General features: G+C 36.6%; 1 protein-coding gene across 2 annotated transcripts; it reads left to right on the top strand.

The window, feature by feature from the left end:
- The first annotated feature begins 1637 nt into the window (after positions 1-1637).
- Positions 1638-26324, top strand: LOC110111265. 2 transcript variants are annotated; one of them, XR_003701710.1, is made up of 3 exons: positions 1638-2929; positions 9109-9328; positions 26188-26324. XR_003701710.1 is itself a non-coding variant. In XM_028697548.1 (2 exons), exons 1-2 carry the CDS (start codon positions 1809-1811, stop codon positions 3145-3147), a joined length of 1134 nt encoding a protein of 377 aa, XP_028553381.1. In that variant the 5' UTR covers positions 1638-1808; the 3' UTR covers positions 3148-3420. The 2 variants fall into 2 exon arrangements, 1 of the variants encoding a protein (XP_028553381.1); XM_028697548.1 differs by lacking the exons at positions 9109-9328; positions 26188-26324 and adding an exon at positions 3135-3420.
- Positions 26325-26645: the final 321 nt, after the last annotated feature.

The following is a 26645-nucleotide window of genomic DNA, read 5'->3' on the forward strand; positions in this document are numbered from 1 at the left end:
GAATCAAAGACCCAAAGCGCATTTGGAAGGTTCAAACCAATGTTTAAAATTGCGTATTCGGGTATTGAGGCATTTTTCATTCGTGAGGCGAGGCGTAAGCCTCGAGGCGTTTTGAGGCGTAAGCCTCAAAATAAAAAGATTGCGTAAACATAAAATGATAAATTTTTTATATACTAATGAGTGAATAATATAAAACATAAAAAAGGTCTGAAGCACTGTTTGAGGGTTCAAACCACAATTTGGATTACAAACGGTTTCCAAACACGACATGCTTATAGTCGAATCAAGCAGCTCGATGAGACAAATCTAACGAGCCTAAGATCGCCGAATTATGATATCATTAAGACAAACTCCAGTTTCTTATTATATTTTTATTAAAAATTTATTAAAATTTTTATATATTTATTTATTAATTAAGAAACCGGTTAATATATATCCACTTTTTTTGGATTTTTTTTTGAAACTGGAATTTTGTTATCCGTTTTCTTAAGAAACCAGACTTTTAAGATCCAGTTTTGCTCCTTTTTAATTTATTTTTAAACACGATTCATTTTTTAATTTATGTATTAAACAAACTCCTTTTTATAATTTAGTCTTTATTAAAATGAATTTTTATATTTCTATTAAAAATAATTTTTTTTACCCAATACTACGATGCTCAAGACCCAAGTGCTGCTACGCTCAATCAAATTCCATAAAATTTGAGCCCATGGGGCCACAGCAACGCCCAACAACCTTAGCGCTCCCTTAATAAATTTTCAAAAAAAAAAATAGTGAAATTAAACTTAAGGCTATTACATATATATATCATCAAAACAAACAACAATGTCCATTTTTGTAGACCACCTTGACTATTGATGCACACTGTCAACATAAATGTCAATGCCTACCAAATTTGTTGTCTATGATCGTGATTAATATTGATGCATGTTATAGCTTAAAAGGATGATACACGTTATTGAAAATAATGATGATGCATGTAATCACCTATAATATCGATTTACGTCGTTGATACAAAGGCCAATGAATCACCGCTCACTATAGCCACCAATGCTAACATATACTATCACTTTTAAGCTCGTTGCATGCCATCAACACAAACATTAATGTCCACTGTCATCACCAACATCAACACACATAACTGCTTATTAGATTAGTGCACAATGTAGACATAAAATGCTAACGCTAGCCAACTTTGTTTCTTGGCTTTGTCAATAATATGGATGCACAAAATTGTTTACAATATTGATGTACATAGTCGACATCAACATTGATGATTACATATTTTGTTAACCCTCATCATCAATAACGTCAATACATGCTAAACCTGATAAGATTAATGCGCCGCATTAACGCCAGCTTCATGCACTAACATCAACATCAACATTAAGATTTTTACTCGGCTTTTTGGTCTCTCACTAGAAAAAATGACCCTACTAACCAAAAATGATATTTTGAAAATAATTTTAATCCTTTAAAGCACCTTCAATAGTTCATTCTACTATAATATATCAATATTTTTCTCAATTACAAGAAATTAGGTAAATCATCCGACCCTTTTTTTTTTTTAATGTTGGCTTCTGAAAAATATTTACTGAGATTAAAAAAAAGGGTATTTTCCGCAGCTTCTCTTGATGGACCGGCTTTCCACTGAGCAAGGCAGCTCTTTCCGATTTCCGCCCATAGCTCGACCCTCTCCACTATCTCCACGTTTATTATTCCGAATCCCTGTTCATAGACAGTCCTAGGGTTTCTTCCCGGGCCTTCCGCCCGCCGGGAAATGCGGTGACTCCGGTAGCGACGCTTTCATGGACCATCCAATTGGAGGCGGCCTCTTCCCCGGTTCCTCCGCCGGAATTCTCGACCTCCAACCCTCCACTCGTCATCGCCTTCCCCCTCCCGCTGCTCAGTCGATGTCTCTATTCAGTGATGACGAAGACGCCGCTATCGCTGGAGGCGGTGGCGAGGACAGTCCCAGCCATGACTCCCTTCATCGAGGCAAAAAGGGCTCACCTTGGCAACGCATGAAGTGGACCGTCGACGTGGTCCGCCTTCTGATCTCTCTCGTGGCCTCGATCGGTGACGACGCTGGTTCGATGGATACCGCCGGGCGGAAGCAGAGCGTTGCGATGCAGAAAAAGGGGAAGTGGAAGATGGTGTCTAAGTTGATGATGCAGAAGGGATGCTATGTTTCACCCCAGCAGTGCGAGGACAAGTTCAATGATCTGAACAAGAGGTATAAGAGGTTGAATGAGATTCTGGGCAGGGGAACCACCTGCCAGGTCGTGGAGAATCCCGCTCTTTTGGATTCTATTCCTCATGTTTCTCAGAAGGCTAAGGATGATGTGAGGAGGATTTTGAGTTCTAAACATCTGTTCTATCGAGAGATGTGCGCTTACCATAACGGGCAAAGGGTACTGGACTCAAAGGTTGGATTTTTGAAGTGCGGTGATGCTCATGAGGTTGAGGATGAGGATGAGGAAAATGAGGAGGAAAAAGAAGAGGATGATGAGGATGAAGATGACGGATGTGGAAGCGATGATTTTGGCAAGGTGGGCTATGATAAACTTTGCGCTGAGATTGATTTGGTTGTTCAGGATTCAACAAAAACCCAGTGTGAAAGGAGTGTCTGGATCAGGAAACGACTTTTGCTGCTTCAGCAGGAGAGGGTGGGCATACAGTCTGAAGCATTTGAGCTGCAAAAGCGGCGAATGAAGTGGAAGAGGTTTTGTAGCAAGAAGGATAGGGAATTGGAGAGTCTGAGGATGAAGAATGAAAGGCTAAGGCTAGAGAATGAGAGGATGACACTGCAAGTTAGACATAAAGAGCTGGAGTTGGATTCCATGAGATCAGGGGAAATGGTTGAACCTTTTGTTACTCAAGTAGAGGGCGAGCGGGTTAGAGCTCACAGTGGAGTTGGAAGGTTACAGTAAGAGTTAACAATTTTTGCTATTTTTTTTCCATTTTGGAATGTCTAGTGCTGCCCTTTGAGAGTTATGTGTACAGTCTGCAATAATTTTGTTAGTTTGTAGATGTTCAATCTGCTAAATTTTATGAAAATCTTGTACATGAAAGAAACTGTGTATCTTAGCGAGAAGTAAGGTTGTTGCAACTGTTGGTTTCATCTTTTGCAGGTTGAGTCAATGATGGTGGAAAGAGAATTTCACTTGGATTGATATGTGAGTATGGTGGAGATGCTCCTCTTGTTTGTACTACGGCTAAAATCTTAGGTGGGGAGCTTGTCAACATGGCTTGTTGAAGCTGGGTATTCTAATTGGCATACAAATTTAACACAATGTAAATGGGCGTAGAAGGGGGGCCATGGAATGTGAAATTCGATGCATCCATATGGAGCACTTTTTGATGTGATACATACAGGATTTGCAAGGAATTAATAAAATATTGTAAAACTTGCCACTTTAAGGTTAATGTATAACAAGAATTAACTTTAATAATTTTCAATTGAAGTTTGATGTGGCATGCGATTACAATCTTGGAGAAGAAAACAATTAAAATAATATCAGAAAAGTACAGTAAAACTATTTATGCCGTAATAAGAATCCACGGGTTAATATTTAGAATATTCACCTTGAGTTTCCCTCACTCAATCTCTTTTTGGCTTAGCGGAAGAAGAAATTTAGCACTATTGACGATGTCACCAAAAGAAAGAGAGGGGCTTACAATACCGTCCAAGGAGAAGATAGCTGGAGTTGAAGGAGTGGGTGGACGATGTTGAAGTTGTCACGAGATTGGATGTTAGTGGTCGTCGATGGCGTTGGTCAAGGAGAATAAGATCTTGTCAACGTACTCCTCTACGTTGTTGTCGATCTCCCGATTAATGTTGAACAATGGTGATTGTAGCACATCTATTTGACCTTGAGAATCAAATCACGATTCCATGGTCGAGATATGGTTTGGCCATGCATGGGAAGAATAGGCCAATTGGTGGTGGATCCTTCCTTGGGGTTTTGATGGAGCAAGGGGAGATAAAGAGATATGGAGGGCAAATAATTTAAAATTTGAAATTTATTTCAGATTTTTGTTAGTGGAGAGGGAGGGATAATTTGAAATTCCATAATACCTTAATGGGGAATTAATTAGGGGAAATTGGGGAGAGGGGCTGACGGGTTAAGAGGGATTAAGGGGCTTAATTGGTGGGATGAGGAATTAATTGGGGAGAGGAAAAGGAAAGGGGAGGGGGCCGGCCAAAGGAGGGAGGAAATCTGTCTACATTCAATATATGTGGTCTCAGGCTTTAATTGGTGATTAGTTATCTAAATCTGAATTAATTTCAGATTTATTGAGATTGGGGAAGTTTCCTAAATTAGATTTATTGATAAGGAAAGGATTTTGAAATTCAAATTAATTTGAATTCAAATTAGAAACTTTCCAAATCAATATTGGGATGATTTAGGAAAGTATTTAGGAGGTAAATTGGATTTGAATTCCAACTTAGCCCTAGGTAGGCCGGCGGCTAGGCATGGGGGTTTGGGCTTGCCGGCAGTCTAGGAAAAGAGGTGGAGAGGTGGAGGTGACGGTGGGGACTAGGGAATTGTGGGCAAGGGGTGTGGGAAGGGGCCGGCGGGTTTGGGTGGAGGGGGTGATGAAACCGGCGGTTTGTGAAGAAGATGGAGAGGGAGCCGACGGCTATGGTAGGGTGGAGAAGGGAAAGGGAAATAACAACAGGTACAAACCGTGAGCCCGAATTCCTCCAAGGCTGGCGGGTATTGCTTTCACCCACACCACGGGTCTCTCTCTCTTCTCTCAAGTGCTCACACCAAGGAAGAAGACAAAAGCTGAAATTTTCATTCAAATCATCCTCCAAATACAATAGTGGGGGCTTAGGGCTAAAGTGCCCTTAGGGATACAACATCAAGTTAACTACCCATAAGGGTAAAATAGGAAAAACTAAAATATAATATAAACGATACATAAAATGCATAAAAAATAAAGGCTCCTGATCGTAGCCGTCGATCTCCGATGCCTCCTCTGATAAACGCACCAAAATCTCCTGCTGATGTCCTCATCACTTTTTCCTAAGAACGTGTAATTGAATGGAGGACATAATTTGGTGAATCAGGTTTATAGGTAGTTTAAGTGTGTAGAAGCATAATCAATTCCTTCCAGGCTTTTATGTTTTCTATTCTACTATGAGTCTATGATAACTAGGACTATTATCCAGTATGTGTACACCCACACTTAAATATTTCAAGAGCTTGATTCATTAAAGTTGACTTGGTTTAGGCCTCTAATGAACTTAACGTGCTCATGAGAACTCATAAATTTGTAATGTGGTGACTTTACCTAGCAAGTCGGCCATACAATAAGTTGGTCACACAACAGGACGACTACTCGACAAGCACCCTTGTAAGTCAGTGACTTCATCTAACAAGTCATCGACCTTAGTTAGTAGGTCGACAACTTCATCAAGTACGTCAGCAACCTTATCTAGCTGGTAGAAAACTTTATCATATAAATTGACGGCTTCTCTGGCAAGTTAGCCTAATGGGTTACATCAATTAAGGACTCCAAAATTCAAGATGGAAGCTTTGATCAACATGCCGATGGTTCGGATATTTGACATGTATTTTTATATATTTCTTGGCTACATGTCTCATGTAATTAAATATGCTTTATAATTATTCGTTCAACAGCGTTCCCTATGATGTCCAAAATCCTATAAATATGGAGTTAGTGGGCCATTTCAAGGGGAGGACACACAAATCATGTCATTATAATCATTTTTTTATTGCAATAAAATCCCCATAGTTTCTCGTTCTTCAAACTCATTTCTCTAAGTTCTTTTCTCTCTCTCCCTATCACTCTCTCACTTCGGAGTTTTTGCTAAGAACCCCATGGTCATGTGAGTAAAAGGTTTAGGTGTCATTTGCAACAACTCTAGATCTAACATATTGAAAGATGCAATGAACGTGTATTGATGCCAAGGAGTAGAAATTAGGCATTGCGAAAAGAAGAACTCTAACACAGTGAATAGAAGATCCAATGTTCGCACTCAATTCTAGTACTCAAAGAACTCATTCTATGATCTTAATAGCAGCTTTGGGAACTTGTTCTCAGATCTAAGCTGTGGCTCCGGGAACTCATCCAATGTATTAAATCAGATGGGAAATTGTTGAGAATTTGTAATCATAGAAGGCAAGATTGTCCTAGAAAGATCTCAACTAGTTGATCAACAAACACTGAACCGGGTGAATTTGTTCCTAGTATGAGACTTAATTACACACACAATATATATATATGCAAAAGAAAACTATCAAGAGTTGGAAAACTCAATTAGTTGATTTCAACACACTTCGAATCAGTTGACACATTGGTAATTTAAATCAATGTTAGAGAACTAATTTCCTAATTGAACAATTAGCTGATTAAGTAAATGAAGATTAACTTATGTTTTGGATCAGAATGATTTAAGCATAGGATTGTCTAAAAGCTACAAGACTACTCCTTATAGGAGAACTAGGGAACTAAGGCCCCTAAGACTGAATTCTTAAATTAAATTAAATTCAATCCATGGAAATCATCAAATTTTCCATGAGCTTGCTAGAACCAAATTAAAATCACTATTGCAATTCACCTATTAGAGCTCAATTACTCAACACATACCACAATTTTCCCATTGAAGTTCAATAACTCGGCAAATACGATAATTCACCTGTTGAGTTCAATAACTCGACACAAACATCAATTTGCCTATTAGAGTTCATTAATTTAGCACATGTTGGAATTCACCAAATGGATTTCAATAACTTGGTGCATATGAAAATTTTCCTATTTACTTGACAATATATTTTTTGAAAAATAATTAACTACTATGCAATTACACTTGGGGAACAAAAGTCTATCTTTTTGAAAAATTTAATTTAAAAGAATTCTTATTAACTTTTGAAATTAGATTTTTAGGATGAAGGTTTAACCCTAGAATTAGATTCCCCTTTTTGCGACAAGATTTGACTATTATATCCGAGACTCTGAGATGGTTAACATCAGGAAGACAAGATTTGGCGAAAGGTGGGGTCCATCTAAGGTGTCAATTAAAATCCAACTATACCAACATTATATTCGGTTAAATAATTTGTTATGATTTTTTCTCCCTCCGTGAAATGATCATTTGGAGATTCATTACACTCGATAATGTGATTAAATCATTTTGAGATTCATCATATACAAGTCATAAAACATTTGACAAAAGGTAATAAGGTGGATTGATTCAAATCACATCTTATATTTAAAATCAAATTTTAATGTCAAATAAAATGAAAAATGCATTAAAAATGATGTTTTTTAATTTCATTTAAAAAAAAAGATAAATTACAATTACATGATATTTGACAAATATAAATATAAGAAACAATTCAAGTATCATAACTTGATGAATGACTATTATCCACATATCCTGAAGATGAGCTTGGTTTCTTCGTTATTTTGTTTGGTCTCTGATGAATCAAGGTAGGGGCTAATTTGGAGGGGTTTTTGGTGGCTGTTTGATCTTCCAATGTGGCTGTTTTGTCTTCCCATGGTGGTTGTTCAATTTCCATGTTGTCCCTTGGTTTCTCGTTGCTGATTGCCTGTTTGGATCAGTTTTTCCTGCTGCTGGACATTCAGATTTTCCTCTTGCTATTTCCTATGTTGTGTGCTTTAACTTCACATTAAATGGGTTGTCTTGATAGGTTCCTATTGACTATTTTTGGTGGCATAATTATGTGAACTATTGAATGTTATTCTCCCTTCTTTCTCTATAAATTGGGGCCGCATTCCTTTTTGAAAGAGAGTTTTGGAGAGAGAGAGATGGGATGAATATTTGAAATGTGAAATCTGCGAGTTTGCCATAGCTTGCAAGCTATCCTCTTTTACCTTCCTTATATTTTGTCTCAGACATTTATCTATTCTTCTCTCCACGATTTCCATTTCACCTATAACTTTCTTCTCAAAACTTAAATTAATTGTAAGTTATTGTTGTGCCGTGTTTTATTGAAAGTTGAAGTGTTGTTGTGTCATGTTTCATTATAAGTTGTAAGAAGTTATGTCCTGTTTAATGTGAGTTTGAAGTGGTATGTTTTTATATTCTATCAGTGTGTGTTTATGTTATTTTGATAGGAAGTTTGTAATTTGCATTCCTAGAACCAATGTTGTTTTTGGTTGCATAAATTTGGTATCAAAGTATTAGGTTGTCATGTGAGTCTTTCTTTACTTTAAAAAAAAAAAAAAGATAGTCAAATCAATCTGAAGTTTTAATTCAAGAGGAAGATCTCCCATCAGAAATAGCGCATTCGGAACATCATGGAAGTTTTGAGGCATTCTCATTAGGGGATGAGATTCTTCCACTAGGGGAGAATTGATGCAGTCAAGGTAGGAGCTGATTTGTAGGGGTTTTTTGTGGCTGTTTGGTCTTCCCATGTGGCTGTTAGGTTTTCCCGTGGTGGCTGTTCGGTTTCCATGCTGTCCCTTGGTTTCCCTGCTGCTGGTTGCCTGTTTGGATCGGTTTTCCCTGCTGCTGGCTGTTCAAATTTTCCTCTTGTTGTTTTCTATGCAGCGTGTTTTAACTTCACATTCAATGGGCTATCTTGATAGACTCCTATTGGCTGTTTTTGGTGGCACAATTATGTGAACTATTAAATGCTATTCCCTCTTCTTTCTCCTAGAAATTGGGGCTGAATTCTTTTTGTGAAAGAGAGATGTGATGAAAATTTGGAACGTGAAACCTGCGTGTTTGTCATAGCTTGCAAGTTATCCTTTTCTACATTCCTTCTTATATTTCGTCTCGGATTTCTATCTATTATTCTCTTCACGGTTCCCATTCCACCTGAATCTTTCTTGTCTAAAACTATTATAAGTTTTAAGTTGTGTCATGTCTTATTCTATTATAAGTTGTAAGTGGTGTTAGTAATGTTTTATTGTTGTGTTTGTTTGTGTTATTCAAGGTTTAAGTGAATGAAAAAGGAAGTGTGTTTATTTTTGCATTCCTAGAACAAAGTTTGTTTTTAGGTTGCACCATTCTTGCCCCTCAAAAATCTGTCAGTATTTTCATAAAACATGCTAATATTATACCACACATTTTTTTATCTTGTTCTCATTGGCCCAAATGTTCAGATTGAAAGTTATGGCCTCTTAGAAATTTGCTCCTCACTTCGTCTCTGTATTCGGCAAGAGAAGGAACTTGGCAAGTGCATGAACTTGGGAAGTCTCATGTTGACTTGAATTTGATTTTCTCATTGAGTCCTCCAATTCAATGATTCGCAGTTGCTTCAAACACAAGGACTCGACAATCTCTTATGTGGCCAATTCTGATTTAGTGAGAGAAGATTCTAAGGTAACAATTTTTCTTTACAACTTGGCAACTTTTTTATTCATAGAAGATTGAATAATCACCAGCTTTCTGTTCATATCTTATAAATATTAATGTATTTAAAGACCTTTTTCCTAAAATATTCAATGTAAACTATTGGACACTAGCTTGGCTAAAAGTAAATGCTTCAAAGCCTGGCTCTCTTTTGTATGCTACTCCAACTTGCTAGTCAATTTATTGCTCTCTAAAATGAGTGTCTTGTGCGAATTTGTCATATAAAATGTGCTCTACCAAGAAGATATAAACTATCTCATGAGTGACATATGAAGATGTTATTGTGTCAACTTTTCTAAATATTTTTTTAGTTTTAGGGCACCACCCTTCAGTCGATTTCACAAAAAAGAACTATTTTTTCAACCCTGCATCTATTTTCTAAGCCTTGAATTTTTACATATTTGAAGGCTAAAAGAATTGTTCCATCATTATATCCTTTCATTGTAAACATGAATCTAAAAAGATTTAAACTCCACTTTACTTGGTGCTCTCGTTGGTTTATGTGACCATGCTTGTCAATGAGTTGGGTACAATTTGTGTGGGTACCAAGCCATAGAAGTGAATTATTGTCGCAACCTCAGGAAAGAAAGGAAGTTGCAATCCAAGATGAAATTGATTCTTGTAGAAACATAGCTTATGCTCTTTCATAACATTGCGAAACTCTCCTGCCTCTAGAACTTGAACAATAAAATATTCTCTAATCTTCCATTCTTGTATCAATGACTTCAAGTTATATTGAGAAACCAATGAAGTGCATTTTCAATTAGAAGTCAAAAAGTTACATGTATAGTTGAGACAAGCTCGGGACATTTCGTAGCTTAAAAAAAAATTCACAGAAGAAGCAAAGAGAGAAGATGAGACTCAGAGAAGTAAAATGCTAAAATGAAACTATGACAAAACCACTTATAGGAAAAAATGGATGTTGAAGCCTTTCACCATCATATAGAAAAAGTCAAATCATCATGATTATAAATATATAAGAGATCTAAACATCACATCATTGCCACAATAAACAAAAAAATACATATTATTAATAAAAAATCATCATAAGTGATTCAATTATGGTGACTACTAGTCATCACTACATGTAAAAATTTAATATTAAAAGAAGTTACTCCTCTTACTATAACTTGAACAATATGGTCAGAAAGTACTTCTGTGGCGACTAAGCCTTTATGAATAAGATGCCAAAATAAGAAATCGGCCCAGTAGATTGATTCAATTGTGAAGAACTTAACAGTTCTTCGTAGTATAAAGACCTCTCCCTTCAAGTTGTTAATCTCTGTCCTAATGTCATTGGCCACTTAAGTAGCAATGACTTCTAGGCAACTAGCTTTCTATTTCAAATCACTAGGTGAATCTTCTCGGATTCACCAAAAAGTTGAATCTCAGTAATCTTATGTGACATCTTCAATTTCTCAGCATTGAACTCAACTTGCAAGTTGGCAAGAGCTTTTCTCATTGTCTTAAAGTCAAGAGCCAAAATCGTTGTACCCTCAATCGACAACTCAAAGAGGTTTATCGACTTATTTTTTCAAAGCTACTTTCTTCGCCAATCTAACTGCAAGGTGAGCTGGGGAATTGACTAACTGATCACCTTCAAGTAAATCATATGCAGCAAGAGTATCCCTAAAGCTCTCTTTGTGGCCTCCATCCAAGTATAACTTGCTAGAGCTATTGTTAACCTTCGTTGTTGGGAGATATTTTCTTGAAAGTCACATATAGTAGGAACTTCAAGTTCAGTTTTCTTCCCACTCTCATCCATTTCTTTATCTTTTTCAAAGGAGGGCAAGAAGTCTCCCAATATCTCTCTTAGCCTCCCTATCCTTGTTCATTTGTGTCATTGCTGTAGCAAGATTCTTAAAAAAAAAAAGGAATATGATCCATAGCTTGGAAGGGAGTAGGATGTGGAGATTAGTGTTGAGAGCTTCAACAAAGAAAACATGGAAGTGTTTATAGAATTTCTCTGTGTGAAAATCAATAAATGTTATTTAACGATAATTATTTTTCATTGAATTGATAATTCAGTAATTATATATATTTTTTATAAGTCTCTTCTTTTTTTTGCAAGTCGCTTTCTAAAAGATATAAGAGAATATACAGATAAACATTTCAAGATCTCGATTCAATTTGAACCAGTCTAGGCCCTTGATGGACTTAACTAGCTCATGATAATTGATAAGTTAGCAATGTGGCGACTTCAGCTTGCAAGTTGGCCATACTACAAGTCGGCCATATTGCAAGTTGACCACATAGTTGACTACAACGTGGCAAGTCATCCTAGCAAGTTGGCAACTTCATCCAGCAAGTTGGTAACCTTAATCAGTAAGTCGATGACTTCATCCAGTAAGAAAGGTTTAGGTAAATTGACAGCTCTTTTAGCAAGTAGACCCAACTGGTTAGTGATTCCTTCCAGCATGTTAGCGGTTGGATCAAATCAATTAAGGATGGTAACCTTCAAGATGGAAACTTTGATTTGTAACTATCCACATGTCAATAGTTCACATATTCTACGTATTATTCATATATTTCTTGGTTATATTTTGGGCTACATGTCTTAAGCAATTGAATGTACTTTATTATTATTTCTTGAATAGCTTTTCTTGTAGCACTCAAAATCTTATAAATATATTCAAAGGGTCATTTTAGGGGGAGGACACAAAGATCATGTATAACTTTTTTATAAAAAATAAAATTCCTAGAGCTTCTCTCTCTTGCTTTCATGGACATGTCTTAATCCAAAAATATGTTTACATTACCTGAAGTTAATGGATTAGTGGATTATATTATGTTGAATTTAATAGGACTCATAAAAAATGCAAAACATTAGTGTCATAGCTGGGATCCATATCTTGGTTAGGTAATTCTTTGCTAGGTAACTGCAAACGATGAACACATACTCTAAGTACCATGTTTGATTGAATTTTATATGCGGTTGATTTAAGTCATTTTATTGTCCATTTTGCACCGTAATTTTAGGGATAGATAAGGAGTAGCTTCTCGAAGTGACTTTATAAAGGTTTGCTCACAAATGTATTTATCATGTCTTGTGAATACTTTAGATAAGTCCTACAACTAGAAGCTTAGTTTTAAATGATCCTAAAACAGAGTTTAATTTGTTTATTAACATATATTCAGACTTATGTGAACTTTTATCCAATGAGTAGAAGGCCTACTATTCATAATAACTACAAAGTGGTGACGAAATCATTACCTAACATCATATCATTCTCATGAGTAACCTTATCCTAACTTTTTTGAGTACGACTAATGAATCCTTCTTTTCATTTTTTTGCTATTGAAATTATTAGCAAAGCCTGGAGCTTATCTGTTGCGTTTTGAAGAATTGGTATTGACTTAGTATTCAAATGGGGAAGTAATTATACAAATAATAAAACAGGCAATTTGATTTGTTTATTCAACATAGCTTCAAACTTCTGCAAACTTTTATCCAATAAGTAGAAGACCTTCTATTCTTAGGGCTCGTTTGTTTTCACATTTTTCCTTCTTTTTCTCAGTTTGAAATGGAAAACGTAGTTGTGGAACTTGTTTGGATGTGAGCCAAACTTTTTTAAAAACTCCTTTTCTCTATTGTTTTGAGAAGCATTATATATTAGCTTTCTCCGTTTAAAAAAGGCCTTTTCTACTATTGACGTTTTTGATACCGTAAGGGGAAATAAACCAAACGAAGCCTTAGTAACTTCATAATGGTCAAGAAATCATTACTTAATTTCATGATTAGCCTTATCCCAACTTTTTTGCGTTCCATTAATCCATACAAATAATGCCCTAAAGTTACTACCTTACAAATATAAAAATACCTTATATTTTATACTAAGTAAGCTGATAACCATATTATGCAATATGCTATAGAAGACCATTTCCTAATTCAAGCATGTCTAAATGAGCACTCAAGTCAACTTCACCTCCTACCTTCGTGGCAGACCCATCCAATATATATGGCGACAACATTGGCCTTTCGCTATGTTAGTATAACCAACTTATAGCAGTCAACTGCTGCGCCTCAACGCATGTTGGAGATGGTGTAATTCTCAGTGTTTGGTCCAATATTATGTGACCAAGCTTTTTAAATGCCTTGAGAAATTCTTGATTCATGGCTGCCACTGGTTCATTTGCTGTTATAGAAGAACAAAATAAAGCATAGGTGATGTTGAAGAACTTATGAGGTGGCTTAGCCGCTACTCTTTTGGTCTTGATGATTAAAGAAATCATGCGTAGTGGCCAACCATTAGGGCCATCCTGTGGCATGCTCGACTAACCCAAGCTTATTGCCTAGTCAAAATTCAAACAAAATTTTCGTCTCCGTTGCATTGTGGCCCTTCTTTGTTCCACAATGATTTGGATTGATTATCTGCATATGCACTGAATATTTAGTCATTAATTAGAGATGTACTTAATTGTCAAGGATTTAATACTCATTTTACTGCCTTTCTTTGGCATCCATATCACATAGATTTACGTTTTACAAGCAACTTAATCTATTTCCTTCTTGTTTTAGAAGCTCTGTAACTTTTCAAGTTGATGCTTTCAAAATTTGGTACTTCATGAATTTGGAGTCATCTCTTTGATATGCTGAGATTTGGATATTTTGTTTAAAGGCATGTTTATCACCTTCGTGATGGTACAATGCTACAAATTTGCTGCAATGGATGATTGTCGACTTTTTTGCATGTGAAATTGAATGAGAAGATGTTGAACGAGAAGATAGACTTCTTATATTTCACCCATTGTTTAAAATTGCGTAATATGAGTCTCACCTTGAGGCCCATCTCAGTGCAATTCTAGTGAAAAACTCCTTGAGGCTCACTCGAGTTTTTTTTTTATAATGCTTGCGCCTTAGCTTGGTTAAGGCCTGTCTCACCTCACTAGCATGAGGCTTACCTATTTATATATATGTTTTATTAAAACTTCCATAATTCCTAAAGTAAAACTCCGAACATATCACACCTTCATGCGCCATCGAGTCGCAACAACTTCCTCTCGACTGTCTCAACCTCCAGCCCGTCACTTTTGCCACAACCATCACCTTCATAGCCTCCGTCAAGGATCACTTGAAACTCGCACACCACCACTATCTCCTCTAAAATTTTTGGAGCATTAATCTAATCTTCATGTTGATAAAAAATATTTATGAAAGAGAAAGATGACTGAAATAAATGAAGAAGAAGCATATTGTGAGGTATTGGACTCTACAAAATGAGACTGGTGTTGACTAGTTTTAAATTAAAAAAGACAAAAAAAAAGAAGGGGTATGCTGTTGCTTCTCGGTTTGGAGAAGATCGTGATTTATTCATTCAGATGCCACCCGCTGTGAACGATCTCACCACCTTTAATTTGATTATTGATATTTGCATGAAAAGCTCCAGGTTTGAAGAAATTCTGAATCTCTTCAATAAGATTCTCCTATTAAAAATTAAATGTGGCTTTGTCCAATTTGTACTCAAGAGAAGGAAAGTAGGAAGATGCAGTTAGGATTCATAAGCAAATGAATATCTGTGGATTGGAGAAGGTCCCTAGCTGCAGTTCTGTTGAAGTTGGAAGTGTAGTTAATGAATTTATTGCGGGGAGGGGACTTAATAGTATGAATTGAGATGGAAGAGAATCGAAGGATATTTCTTGATATGTGCATTGCTTGAAATCATCATATAACATGTAATTGTGTCAGAGTAGATGGTTTCTGTGGTATCAATGCATGGATGTTATAAGAATTATTGGGCTGTTTGGTATGCAGAATTAGGAGGGTAAAATATTCGGAATGCATGCATTTGATAAATTAGGTCATTTGGTTGGTTTAGAGCGGAAAGTAAGGAAGTCCAGCGGTGTATTGGGGCGGGCTTTCGTGCGGCTTTGAAACCCGCTCAAATTGAGCGGGTTACAAAATCTCTCGCCCTTGGCTAGAAAAAGCGTCATTTAGCTGGTGAGATTAAACGCTCCAGTGATCCAGACTCCGATAGGAAAGTAGAGAAGCGTACCACTGGGACGATTTAAGTGCTCTATCCGATAGATCGCCTCCTCGAACGCCTTCGTAATCAGCGTCTGCCTGTCTCCAACTCCTCCAAAATCCACAATCGACTAGGAAGGATCGCACTACAGGAAAATCGCCGATTTCCGGCGGTCATGACCGGCGGTTATTGGACTGCAAGTAATAACGGCGGTTTGGCCGGCGGTTTAGCCGCCGGCTATTACCGGCGGCCTAAACGGGGGTTTTGTAACGTTAAGCCACCGCTAATAGCGACGGTCATATAACCACCGGACCTCAATATTACCGGCGGTTTACCGGCGGCCTAGACCGTCGTTGATAAGTGACCCCATTACCGGCGGTCGGCACCGCCGGAAGGCCGCCGGTAAATGCCCTAAAATTAACAGGCCCGAGCCTCGCATTTCATTTCTATTCTTTCCTTCTCTCACTACGGACGAGCTCTGCCGTCGCCTCCGCTCGCCTCTCGCTCGATCGAGCGCTGTCTTGCCGCCGACGACCTCTCTCCGACCGTCGGCTAATTAAGCCGCCGGCAAAAACCATCGGCAAATTGTTTCCTACGCCATTTTTTCCGGCGGTTTGATAACCGCCGCAAATCCGCCGCTTTTTTCGAAAACCGCCGATGTTACCACCCAAACCGCTGGAAAAAACCGCCGGTTTTGGGTGATTTTCCTGTAGTGGGATGCCACCTCCAAGTCATTCAACCGGTTGTGAGAGGTAAGGCGGAGCATTGGACTCACGCTTTCGAATCTTTCGTCTACCGGTGTATTTTTTCCGACTTCCATCATTGCGATTTCGGCATCTCGTTCGATGGGCGGTCGTTGCTGGATCGCTGGAGATTCTTCTAGGAGTTCCTCGAGTTGAGTTCGGGAAACTGGTGGAGGCAAAAGGAGCGGAGCTAGGGAAGTTCTTTAGAACGAAATATCTTAGCTTGGTGCACCCAAAGATGGAGGCTTCCTTCTTCGGGGACCTTAGTCGGAGGGTGGCCATAAGCTCCGGCCAAGGATTTTCGGACTCGCAGGAGTTCTTCGCAGTGTTCGCGGAAATGGCAAAGAGAGTCTGGCTTCTTCACCGCCTCTATTTCTCTCATGGACCAGCGGTGGAGGCAGCCATTTTCCAGGTAAAGAGAGGCTGTTGTTTCTTAGAGGTTTATATGGAGAGCGTCACCACTTCTCCTGCAACAAGCCAACAATTTAATTGATTGGCTTGATGCAGGATAAGCATGTGGATGAGGTTCTTGCGTTTATTTTGCAGACAACCAAACAGTCTCAAAGTATTCAGATTGCATTGCATTTACTTTACATTGCATTTACTTTATACTGCATTTTCTTTTCAGGCAACCAAACAGCTAGTGTGAATACTCCACTTATTCTTAGAAGCCAAAAAATTTGTTTGGAGCACCATTGATAAAGACGCATCTCTTCACGCTCTTGATCCAGCCCCACTGTAAGCAACTGATTGCTAAAAGACACTACTTTTCGTTGGTGCAACTGTCTTCAACAATCTAACAATAAAAGAAGAAAAAAAAAAAGAAACTCACACTTTCGATTCCTTCTAAGTTCCTGCTCTTTGATTGAACTGTCGACGGTTGCTAACTTTAGACGCGAACGTTACACGCGCAGACACCTCCAAGGCTCCAATCACGATCCAACCTTCTATTGAAAAGCCCACTTCCCGTTCGAGAGTCCGCTTGCTAACCACGAGCAGACCTTTCCAGCGAAACCCGCCTCCCGAGTACCCAGTCTGCCTCAATCCACACACCTTTCACGTGACCAAAACCCCCCACACACGAACTCTTCGCTTGTCTGACTAGCCGTCCGCCTCCAGCCTGCCCGTGCCCTTGTCTCACGCGACCAATCCTCCACCGGTCGGTTTGAAGTCCAGATTACCTCGCTCTAGCACACGTGAACGCCTCCTGTGCAGAATCTCCCATTCGAAGTTATATTTCCTTGTGAAGCTGAGTCTGTTTGCCTTGTTTCAAAACTGCTATAGTGAGTATTCTTCCTATGGAGACTACTTAAAGGAAAAAAAAAAATCGTTTTTACTTTACTCTGGATCTATCTAACCAAATAAGGGAACGCCTCAATCGTTTCCGTGCCCTTGTCTCACGCGACCAATCCTCCACCGGTCGGTTTGAAGTCCAGATTACCTCGCTCTAGCACACGTGAACGCCTCCTGTGCAGAATCTCCCATTCGAAATTATATTTCCTTGTGAAGCTGTCTGTTTGCCTTGTTTCAAAACTGCTATAGTGAGTATTCTTCCTATGGAGACTACTTAAAGGAAACAATATGCTCGCTAGTTCGAAGTAGCAATTAGAAGTCGTCTATTGCTATCCATTGTATATATTTGCAATTGCAGCCGATAATTAAAGTTAAGATTTATATAATTGAATAAATCTTAAAGACGGATGAAATCCAGTAGAAGACCTAAGTCATCGATCTTAGATTTGACTAGGAGAAGAGCAAATTAAAGACCTTGCGTCGTTGATTTTAAATCTAACCGAAATAGTTTTAAATTCAAGACCTCCTGCTATGATCTTAGATTCGGCTGCGATGGTTTTAATTTCAAGACCTCACGCCGTCGATCTTAGATTTGGCCGGGATAGTTTTAAATTGAAGACCTCATGTCGTCGATCTTAGATTAAGTTGGGATGAAATCCAATTAAAGACCTTGCACTGTTAATCTTAGATCCGAGCAGGAAAAAATTAACGACAAGTGCTGCCCCGGTCTCCCCGCTAGGGGAGGGGACGCCAGGAGATTACCGAAATCTCTTAGGAGACGAGAAATTCTCTATTGAAGCAATCAAAGAGTAAATTTGTATTTTAATTAATCAATTGACTAATTTAATTAAAATTAATTAATTTAAAGAATTAATTAATGGAAACTAATTAATCAAAATTAATTGAAATTAGTTAACTAAAATGAATTGATTAATTAAAATTAATTAATTAATGGAAATTAATTAATTGAAATTGATTAATAAAAATTAATTGTTTAATTAAAAACAATTAATTATTTGAAATTAAGTAAATAATTTTGATTGATTAATTGTAATTAATTAATTAAAATTAGTTGTTTAATTAAGATTAATGAATCAAAATTAGTTAATTAAAGTTAGCTAATTTAATTTAATTAATTGGTTAATTAAAATTTGAGAGGAATTTTAAAAAAATATGTGAGCAATTTAGAAATTCGAGAGCAATGAAATTTAAATTGATTGAAATTAAAATTTTAATTAATTAATCAATTAATGTGGAAAGAACCACTTTGAGTTTTCTTATAAAATGCAGAAAAAGAAATTATCATTTTTTCCATTAATTGGCCATAAAGTACAAGCTACGCTGAAACTCCTCTCCTAAATCTACGACTCAAACAAAAGAAAAGCATCTTTGATGCTTCTCTGCAAGCTTTCCAATGCTCCTCCAAGCTCTCCAAAGTCTCTCCTATGCAAATTCCTGCAAACAACCAAATAAAACTCATTAGCATTGAAATTAAATTGCTAAGGCAAGAAAAGAACAAGTGCTACACTAAAATACGGTATTGAAAACAAAAGAAGAAGGTACTAGTATATTAAAGTAACTATTGGTATAATAAAGTAACTTAACTACTCGTACAGTAAAGTAACTATTGAAACATTAAAGTTATTACTGGTATAATGTACAATATTGAAAGAAAAAGAGCAAGGTACTGTAGTAAAAACAATTAGTATCAAATAGGAACTACAGGCTAGTAAACAACTGAAAGCTAAAGGTCTAGTGTCAAGCTAGCAAGCAACCACAAACTAAAGTACTTATGGGTAAAATCTAAAATCTAATATACTCTAAACATAAACAAGTAGGCTACTTCCAAAGGAAAGCAGTAAGTCCTATAAATCTATATGCTACTTCATAAGGGATGTTGTAGAACCTAAACAATTAAACTAATGAGCAGCCTTGTTTACAGAGCTTAGTTAATACTCACCATTGGCCTACTTCTAAAAGGAAGCAATAAGACCCATCCTACCCAAATAACCAGATGACTTCTAACGAGAGTCGTGAGACCTATTATTTGGGAAATTTCTAAATGAAATATCAAATCCTCAATCAAAACTAATGGGCAGTTTAGCCTATAGGACTATGTTGTAAGACCCGCTAATGAAAAACTTATAAATGAAGTCATAAGACTCACACGTTAGGGATATTGCTAAATGAAGTGCAATAACCTTAAACTCCAAACAATCAAAATCAAACCAATGGACATCTTAGTCTATAGAGTTAAGTTGTAAGACTCACCAGTGAGGTACTTCTAATGGAAGCCGTAAGACCCGCTTTACGGGCTACTTTTATGAAAGTCGTAAGTCTCGACTCAAATTCAAACACCCGGACTACTTCTAGGAGAAGCCGTAAGACCCGCTTCAATTCAAACTTATGGGTATTCTAATAGATGTAAACCCCAAAACCCAATAAAATTAAAATTTACATCTAACTACTTTAGTTTACTAAGGATTCTTTAGAGTGGGCAACCCATGGCTGCTAATCAGATTCCCTAGATACTACCATCACAGATTGCTAGTGTTGCTAAACTGAAACTTTGGGTATACCGGGATGATGGAACCATGATATCTTGATCGGGTTTACCTCCATTTTCCCTACAATTGAGGGTAAAATCATCTAAAATTATTTATCCTTAATCGAGAGTTATCTCTTATGCGTTATGCGTTAAGAGGGGTAATTAACTATGAGTCTTGAGCTCTTGGGAAGTAAGGATCCAGATCTAACTAAACCCTGACACTACTTTTAGGGAAAATCTAGTTAACTACAATCTGACCCAAGGAAGATGGAATCCTTGTCTGCAAAGAGGAATTTATGCTGACGCGCCGTTTTTCTTGAGGCAACAATAGGGGAGAGATCAATTTGTCATGATGATGACTCAAATAAAGACCCCCTCAATGATGACAGTTCAGATGATTTTCTAATTGTTGCCAATTATTTTAACATTTTTTAGAAATTAAATGTGGATGAGTAGGGAACTGATAAAGAAAGAATTTGGAGTTGAACTTAACATTATATGATATTTTTATGCAATTTCTATATTTAATATTTTTTGCTCATGTATATTTGTATTTCATTTATATTTCATATAATTTATCACTTGTCACTTTACATCTTGTGCAATTTTTGTTTCATATGTATGTCAGTTTGCTACTGCATAATTCAATAAAAAGACAATATGTCATCTTTTAATATATTATTTGGGAATAATATAAAAAATCACTTATAACTTTTATTTGCACTTTAAGCAATTTTTTGATATTGAGGCTCACATCTCAAAACACCTTGATGCTTACACCTTGCCTCACGAACGAAAAATGCCTCAATGCCCAATTGCGCTATTTTATACCTTGATTTAACCTGTAATAATAGTGTGAACTTATCACTATTTCATCATGCTCTTGACTTCTATAAAATCAAGGTCTAGTGGAGCAATATAAATAGCATTATAAGCTGTTCATCTTTTCTTTCTTGATGTGGATTTGCCTTCAATAATTTATATTTCTCGATTATAAAGGTACAAATTACTTAGGATCATGTTGCTTATATTTAGAGATGTAACCTCACATTTGAAGTCATCCTTGTTTTAGTTGCTGATAGTAAAGTTTATGATACACTCTGGCTATTTGCAATTCCATGTCTTATTTGATCCATCCAAAAGCATGATAGCGGTATGGAGTGCAGAGAGCACCAACTTCTTTGATATGAGGATCTTCTAACTCTTTGATTGGCCATGGTTGATATTACATCATCATGTGGATGTTGACTTTACGGAGATCTTTTTGGTCCTCCTTACTAGTGTCTTTTGGGTGCATAGTAGCATCATTTGGAGGTTGTCCTTCTTAGCCTATAGTAAACTTGATCAATATTTCCAATGTCTTAATTTTCTTTTGTTTTCCTACCTCTTTATTTAAAGGAGACCTAAGTGAAGCTTTTAAGCCCTCCTTAATGCCATATGTCTTGTGGCGGGAGCGCAATGACTTAGTGCACTTCTTCCTTGTTAGTATTTCTTGCGTTGGATATTTTCTTGCTTGCTTCATTTTACTTTTAAATAGCATTAGCTTTTGAATTGTCATTTATCATGACTTGTACCAGGAAGAGTTTTTATTCTTGAAAAGCCTTCATAAAGACCTAAAATATGCTAGAAGTGAGATGGTTTTCCATCTATAACAATTTCTAAGTCAATTGTTTTCCTTTGAAATTCAGTAGTGTGTTGTGGTTGGAATGTTCATACTTTTGCTGTAATTATTGTCATATCATACATCTATCTCCATCTTGTCTGTTGCGGTAAAATTGGAACTTTATGTCTTTTCAACTCTTCTTGTGGGAGTCGTGTAATGCTATAAGTTTTAACATTGAAATATTTAATATGAAGATATGGAAAATAGATTTCAAGTTAAATAAATTTCTTTATTGGAGTTTTAATGAATAACAAAACAAATCTATAATTTCCTTAAAAAAATGTCCATATGATTATCATAATCAAGGAGTTGCTTGTTGATTCCTATAAGAGTTCTCGGAAGAGAAAGCCAGATCAAATCATTATGGAGTGAGCAAATCTTAGTTCAACCAGGTTCTGAACATTGAGTTGGATAAGATTATTGAGGCTTGCAAGTTCCTCGGTAAATAGTGGTCGTGCATCTAACACATCATCTACGGGCAAATACAGAAAGGGCTATAACAAATTTGAATATCTACAAGCTATCATAGTAGGAAGAAGATCTGTCAAATTTCTAGAGTGCCCCCTGCACATGTACTGTAATATGTATGCATATAGCCACACCAAAATGCACATATAACTTTAAACCCGCATGGGCCTCGACGAGCGTGTTATGGGTATACACGTGACGTCTAGGGATGCTGCGCGGGTTAATAAATGAACCACAGTTCGAGCCCGATCCTTCTATATAGATAGATAAGAGTCGATATGGCTCGACTATCAAATAGATATACGGTTAGGGTGTCGACCGAAATATCTATTTTATACGATCATATAAGACCTTTAAGGTCTATGACAAAAAAAATCATCAGCAAAACATAAAGCCTATGAACCCTATCCTCTGTCGACAAGTTGACAGAGTCGACATAATCCAACAGACAAAATACAATGACCCTGTAAACACCCCGATGATGACCGTGTTGAACGTAGATCTTAATAGGAGGGGTTAACTCCACATTTTTTTTAAATGCCACCCAAATATCCAAAATTCAAAAAACTTCAAAAATTAAAAGTTCAAATAACTTCAAAAATTATCTAAAGTCTAGAATTTTAAAATTGAAATTCAATCATAAAAAAACTTAAAGCACAAAATCCATCCATCATCTGCAACAATTTGCTGAGGTGGATAAATTGAAAGTTACTTTAGCTCACAAAGAGCTAATGTCTGGTCGAGAATATCACTAGAATTTATTCTCAAACAATCTCTTGCATGTCCTCTAAACGATGGGTTTGTCGCCAAATGACACCGCAGGATAAACGGTTTTGACCGGGGCCCTCTGAACCGCTTGATTTGCTGCCAAATGACACCACTAAATTACGGTCATGGCCAGAGCCTGTATGCTCCCCAATGGCATCAAATCATTGAGATATGAATCAATAGGATATAATCGACAGGACACAAAACCCTCTGTTAGCTAAGGTGGATTCAAATTTGTCCCCTTAGACAAATATTCTTCCAGGTCTGCAAGGTACCCTTGGACGCAGCAAACTATGACTGCTGACAATGTTCCTTCTATCAGGATGGGTCGACTACCTCCTCTGACTAAGTAAACCAAGGATCATGATGGCTCGGGACGACGAAACCATGAGATCTTGATTAGGTCCATCATTCATTCCTCCCCCATCCGCTTTAAGTGCATGATGGTAAAATTTCCAATTTAAACATCAAACTCCCAATACTTAAGCCCATGCTGCTATTATATGCCAAATACCACATATATTTACGTATCTGATTGACGACTAGCCTTAATCGAAAGTTCTCTCTCGTGATCAGGAGGGGTAATTAACTATAGGGGCTTGTGCCTATAGGAAACTAGAACCCATATTAGAAAGTCCCCTCAAAATGAGGATGAAATCTCTGGATAGTATCTTATCTACAAAACTTATCTGCCTTCCCAAAAATTTACCCTGGAAATTAATCCATTAAAACTCCCCTGAAAAGCAACAGGGAAGGCCGGGGCCGAATTTTCGGAGCCCACAGGCCGTTTTTGCATGGGTTATTCGACAAAGTTGAGGGGCTTATCCCATTTGACCAGTTTGGACTTAATTAATCTTCTTTATTTGGAGGAGATGACATCTCACACGTTTGCATGAGCTATCGGACAAGTTGATGAACTTTTCCCACTTGTCCAATGAGGCCTTAATCAGTATGACTGGTGTGTCCTCCCCCTTGGATGTTGGCTTAGATTTTTTTATTTAGTTGGTTTTGACAATGTTTGTTATTTTTTCTAATGGGTTGAAAATTTTTCTAGTTAGTGGTTTACTTAATTCATGCCCTTGAATATTAATCTTTCAATTTAATCCTTCTGGGAGTTGAGTTGCAATGAATTGTGGGCACCTACAACAGCCAATTACTACCAAATCAAATCATGCTAAGTTAGTTCAAGCTACATTCAACATTGCTTTAAATAATTTGGGTCGATTGTACAGATAACTCAGTTTATGCATAATTGCAAGTTTAAGTTCTTTATAAACATTGAGACATTCTATTTTTTTTTGGTCGATTAAGAATTGATGATCATAAATTCATTTTGAACCTCTCATCTAGCAACTCAATCAACTAAAATTTACTACCGTGCAATAGGATATAATAAAAGTCCTGCGCGTATTTCATGAATGATCCTTGCTCTTAGGTCAATCCACTGACCGAATTTCCCTCGTTCAAAGTATATAACATTCCATCACATTTCTAAAATGGGTATGACATAATAAAAATGCTTTAATCTGTCAAATTAATAAGAATGCGCTTGACCATGACATTTCTCAGTTGTGGTAGTTCACTCTATTCTTTCCTTCTCTAAGCTGCTCTCAAATTTTCTTATTTCTTTTACCTACAATGTCAATTTCCTGGTTTAGGCTCATATCACTTTTTATTCTGAGGCTAGAAAATTCATCTTTATTTGTGTACAACAACATCAACAACATCAAACCTTTATCCCACTATGTTAGGTTGGCTACATGAATCCTATTTCTCCATTATGCCTTGTTAAAAGTTAAATTCTCATTTAAATCTAATAAAGAAAGGTCATTTCTAATATTTTCTGACCAAATCTTTTTAGGTCTACCTTTACCCTTCTTACCATAAGTCAAATCTAATACATCTTCTTTCCAAACTGGATCATCGAAGGCAGCCGTTCAACACTGCGTTGTCAGGTCCCAAATCCTAGATGAGAAAAGTGGAAGGTTTTCTACCAGCGTAAAATTTATCGAATAATCATGACATCTTTATTTGTGTACATGCACATAAAATATTTTCAAATTAAAGACGAGTTCATTTGAGTGATCCACCTGAATAAACAATTTATGTTACACAGTATGTTTCATAAAATTTTGATCTGAATTTTCATTTGGAATTTAGCTTTGGATGATGATTTTGATATGTCCAATACTTAAATATTTACTTTGGCTCCAAATCTATACGAGACATGCTTTCTTTTAACCATGCATGCACGCATAGGAATATTGTCCTTCTGTTGTAATAAGATATTACCAGTCCTAAAATAAGGCAATGTTAGTGTGGCTCTTTGATCGGGACATATTCTAATACTTTTCGCGTAATACAAAAGAGTACTCATATTAGGACATGCTTATGTTTTTCACTTCCTATTGATTTAAAAGTGGTGAAGAAATTATTACTTGGCCAAAATTGTTACCTTACATCTTTATTTGCTTCTTTGTGTGTTTTTTCTTTTCATTGCATGATTTATCCATGTCACCAATCCATGAGATGGGTTGTTACTTCAATCAAATATTCCAATCACTTTTATTATTGATTTTAAAGTATGCTTCATTTACATATAATATATAATATAAGTTTAATGAAAATATTACATTTCTCTATTTAATTTTAGTTGGATTCAAATATATCCATTGACAATACTAAAATTTTTTTATGGAATAAGCCTCACAAAAGTGAGGGAATCAAGAAAAAGACAGAATTGGAGAGAGAAGCTCTATGATTTTATTAGATATATTAAAATTTATAAGCGGATATGCTGAGAGTCAACTAGAATATGAGGCCCTATCCATTAATCTAGGATCAAGGTTCAAAAATACACGAGAGGGTACATTTTAGTAATGTAAGTGAAATTACATGATAAGATTTAACAATGTTTTTTATAAAATGAATAAAGCTTCATGTGGGATAGTTTTTTGCCACTGTTGTTTTGCTAGTTTCAATTATTTTTTTTACTGGAAGGTTGTTGTATTAAGCAGTAAAAAAGCTGTTCCAAACAAAGCCTAAGACTATTTAACTTGTAGTTATCAATATATATGTGTACCTCTGGATAAGCTTTAGGTAAACAATGAGATCGTTGAAAAAAAATATTTCTCTAGGAAGTATTTACTAACTTCACTTTAAGCTGATGAGTAACTTTAAATGCTAAGATGACTTCATTAATCAAATTTGTTGGCATGTTTAAGTTATCTTGCGATTGATAGAAGTTTAACCAAGATTATGTGATGAATATGATAGCTTAGCACTAAATAGCCTTGATGCCATACATATAAATAAGCTTTTAATTATCTAAATATCAAATTTAAATTTTAGTACTTGGATTAGTTAAATTTGCATGTTTATAGGAAAATATCGCACAATAAGAAGCAGTAAGAAAGCCCTTCCAAACGAAGGCTTAGATAAGAATGTATATCAAGAAGTAGAAAATAATGTTACTCTCTATTTCAAGTGGGATATATACTTATCAAGAAGAAACAGATGCTCGACTGTCTGGCTTCTTCACCCAATAAATCAGATCAGGAAGCCCGTTCTCTCTGCAAAGTCCAATCTTGGAAATCAGTTTCTTACCTTCCTCTACGTGGGTTTCTCAGCATCCAAGGAGGCGGTTAATGGCACCAATCTGGTAATAAAAAACTGTAGCCTCAAATCTTCAAGTATCGTACTTTTCAGTGTGATAATTATGAAAGAAAGAAATCGTTCTTGGAGTCTACGCACCTGTGCTCGCTGTTATATCAGCATTTTCAGCTTTCTGGTCTTATTTTAAGAAATTATTCAAGGCCAAGGAAGAAGCTCTTCAAAACCC

This window comes from Dendrobium catenatum, unplaced genomic scaffold (assembly GCF_001605985.2).
Source record: "Dendrobium catenatum unplaced genomic scaffold, ASM160598v2 fragScaff_scaffold_970, whole genome shotgun sequence".
Taxonomy (NCBI): domain Eukaryota; kingdom Viridiplantae; phylum Streptophyta; class Magnoliopsida; order Asparagales; family Orchidaceae; genus Dendrobium; species Dendrobium catenatum.

What these genes read in the sequence shown, in the direction of transcription:
- LOC110111265 (XM_028697548.1), top strand. Translation starts at nt 1,809, where the DNA reads ATGGACCATCCAATTGGAGGCGGCCTCTTCCCCGGTTCCTCCGCCGGA.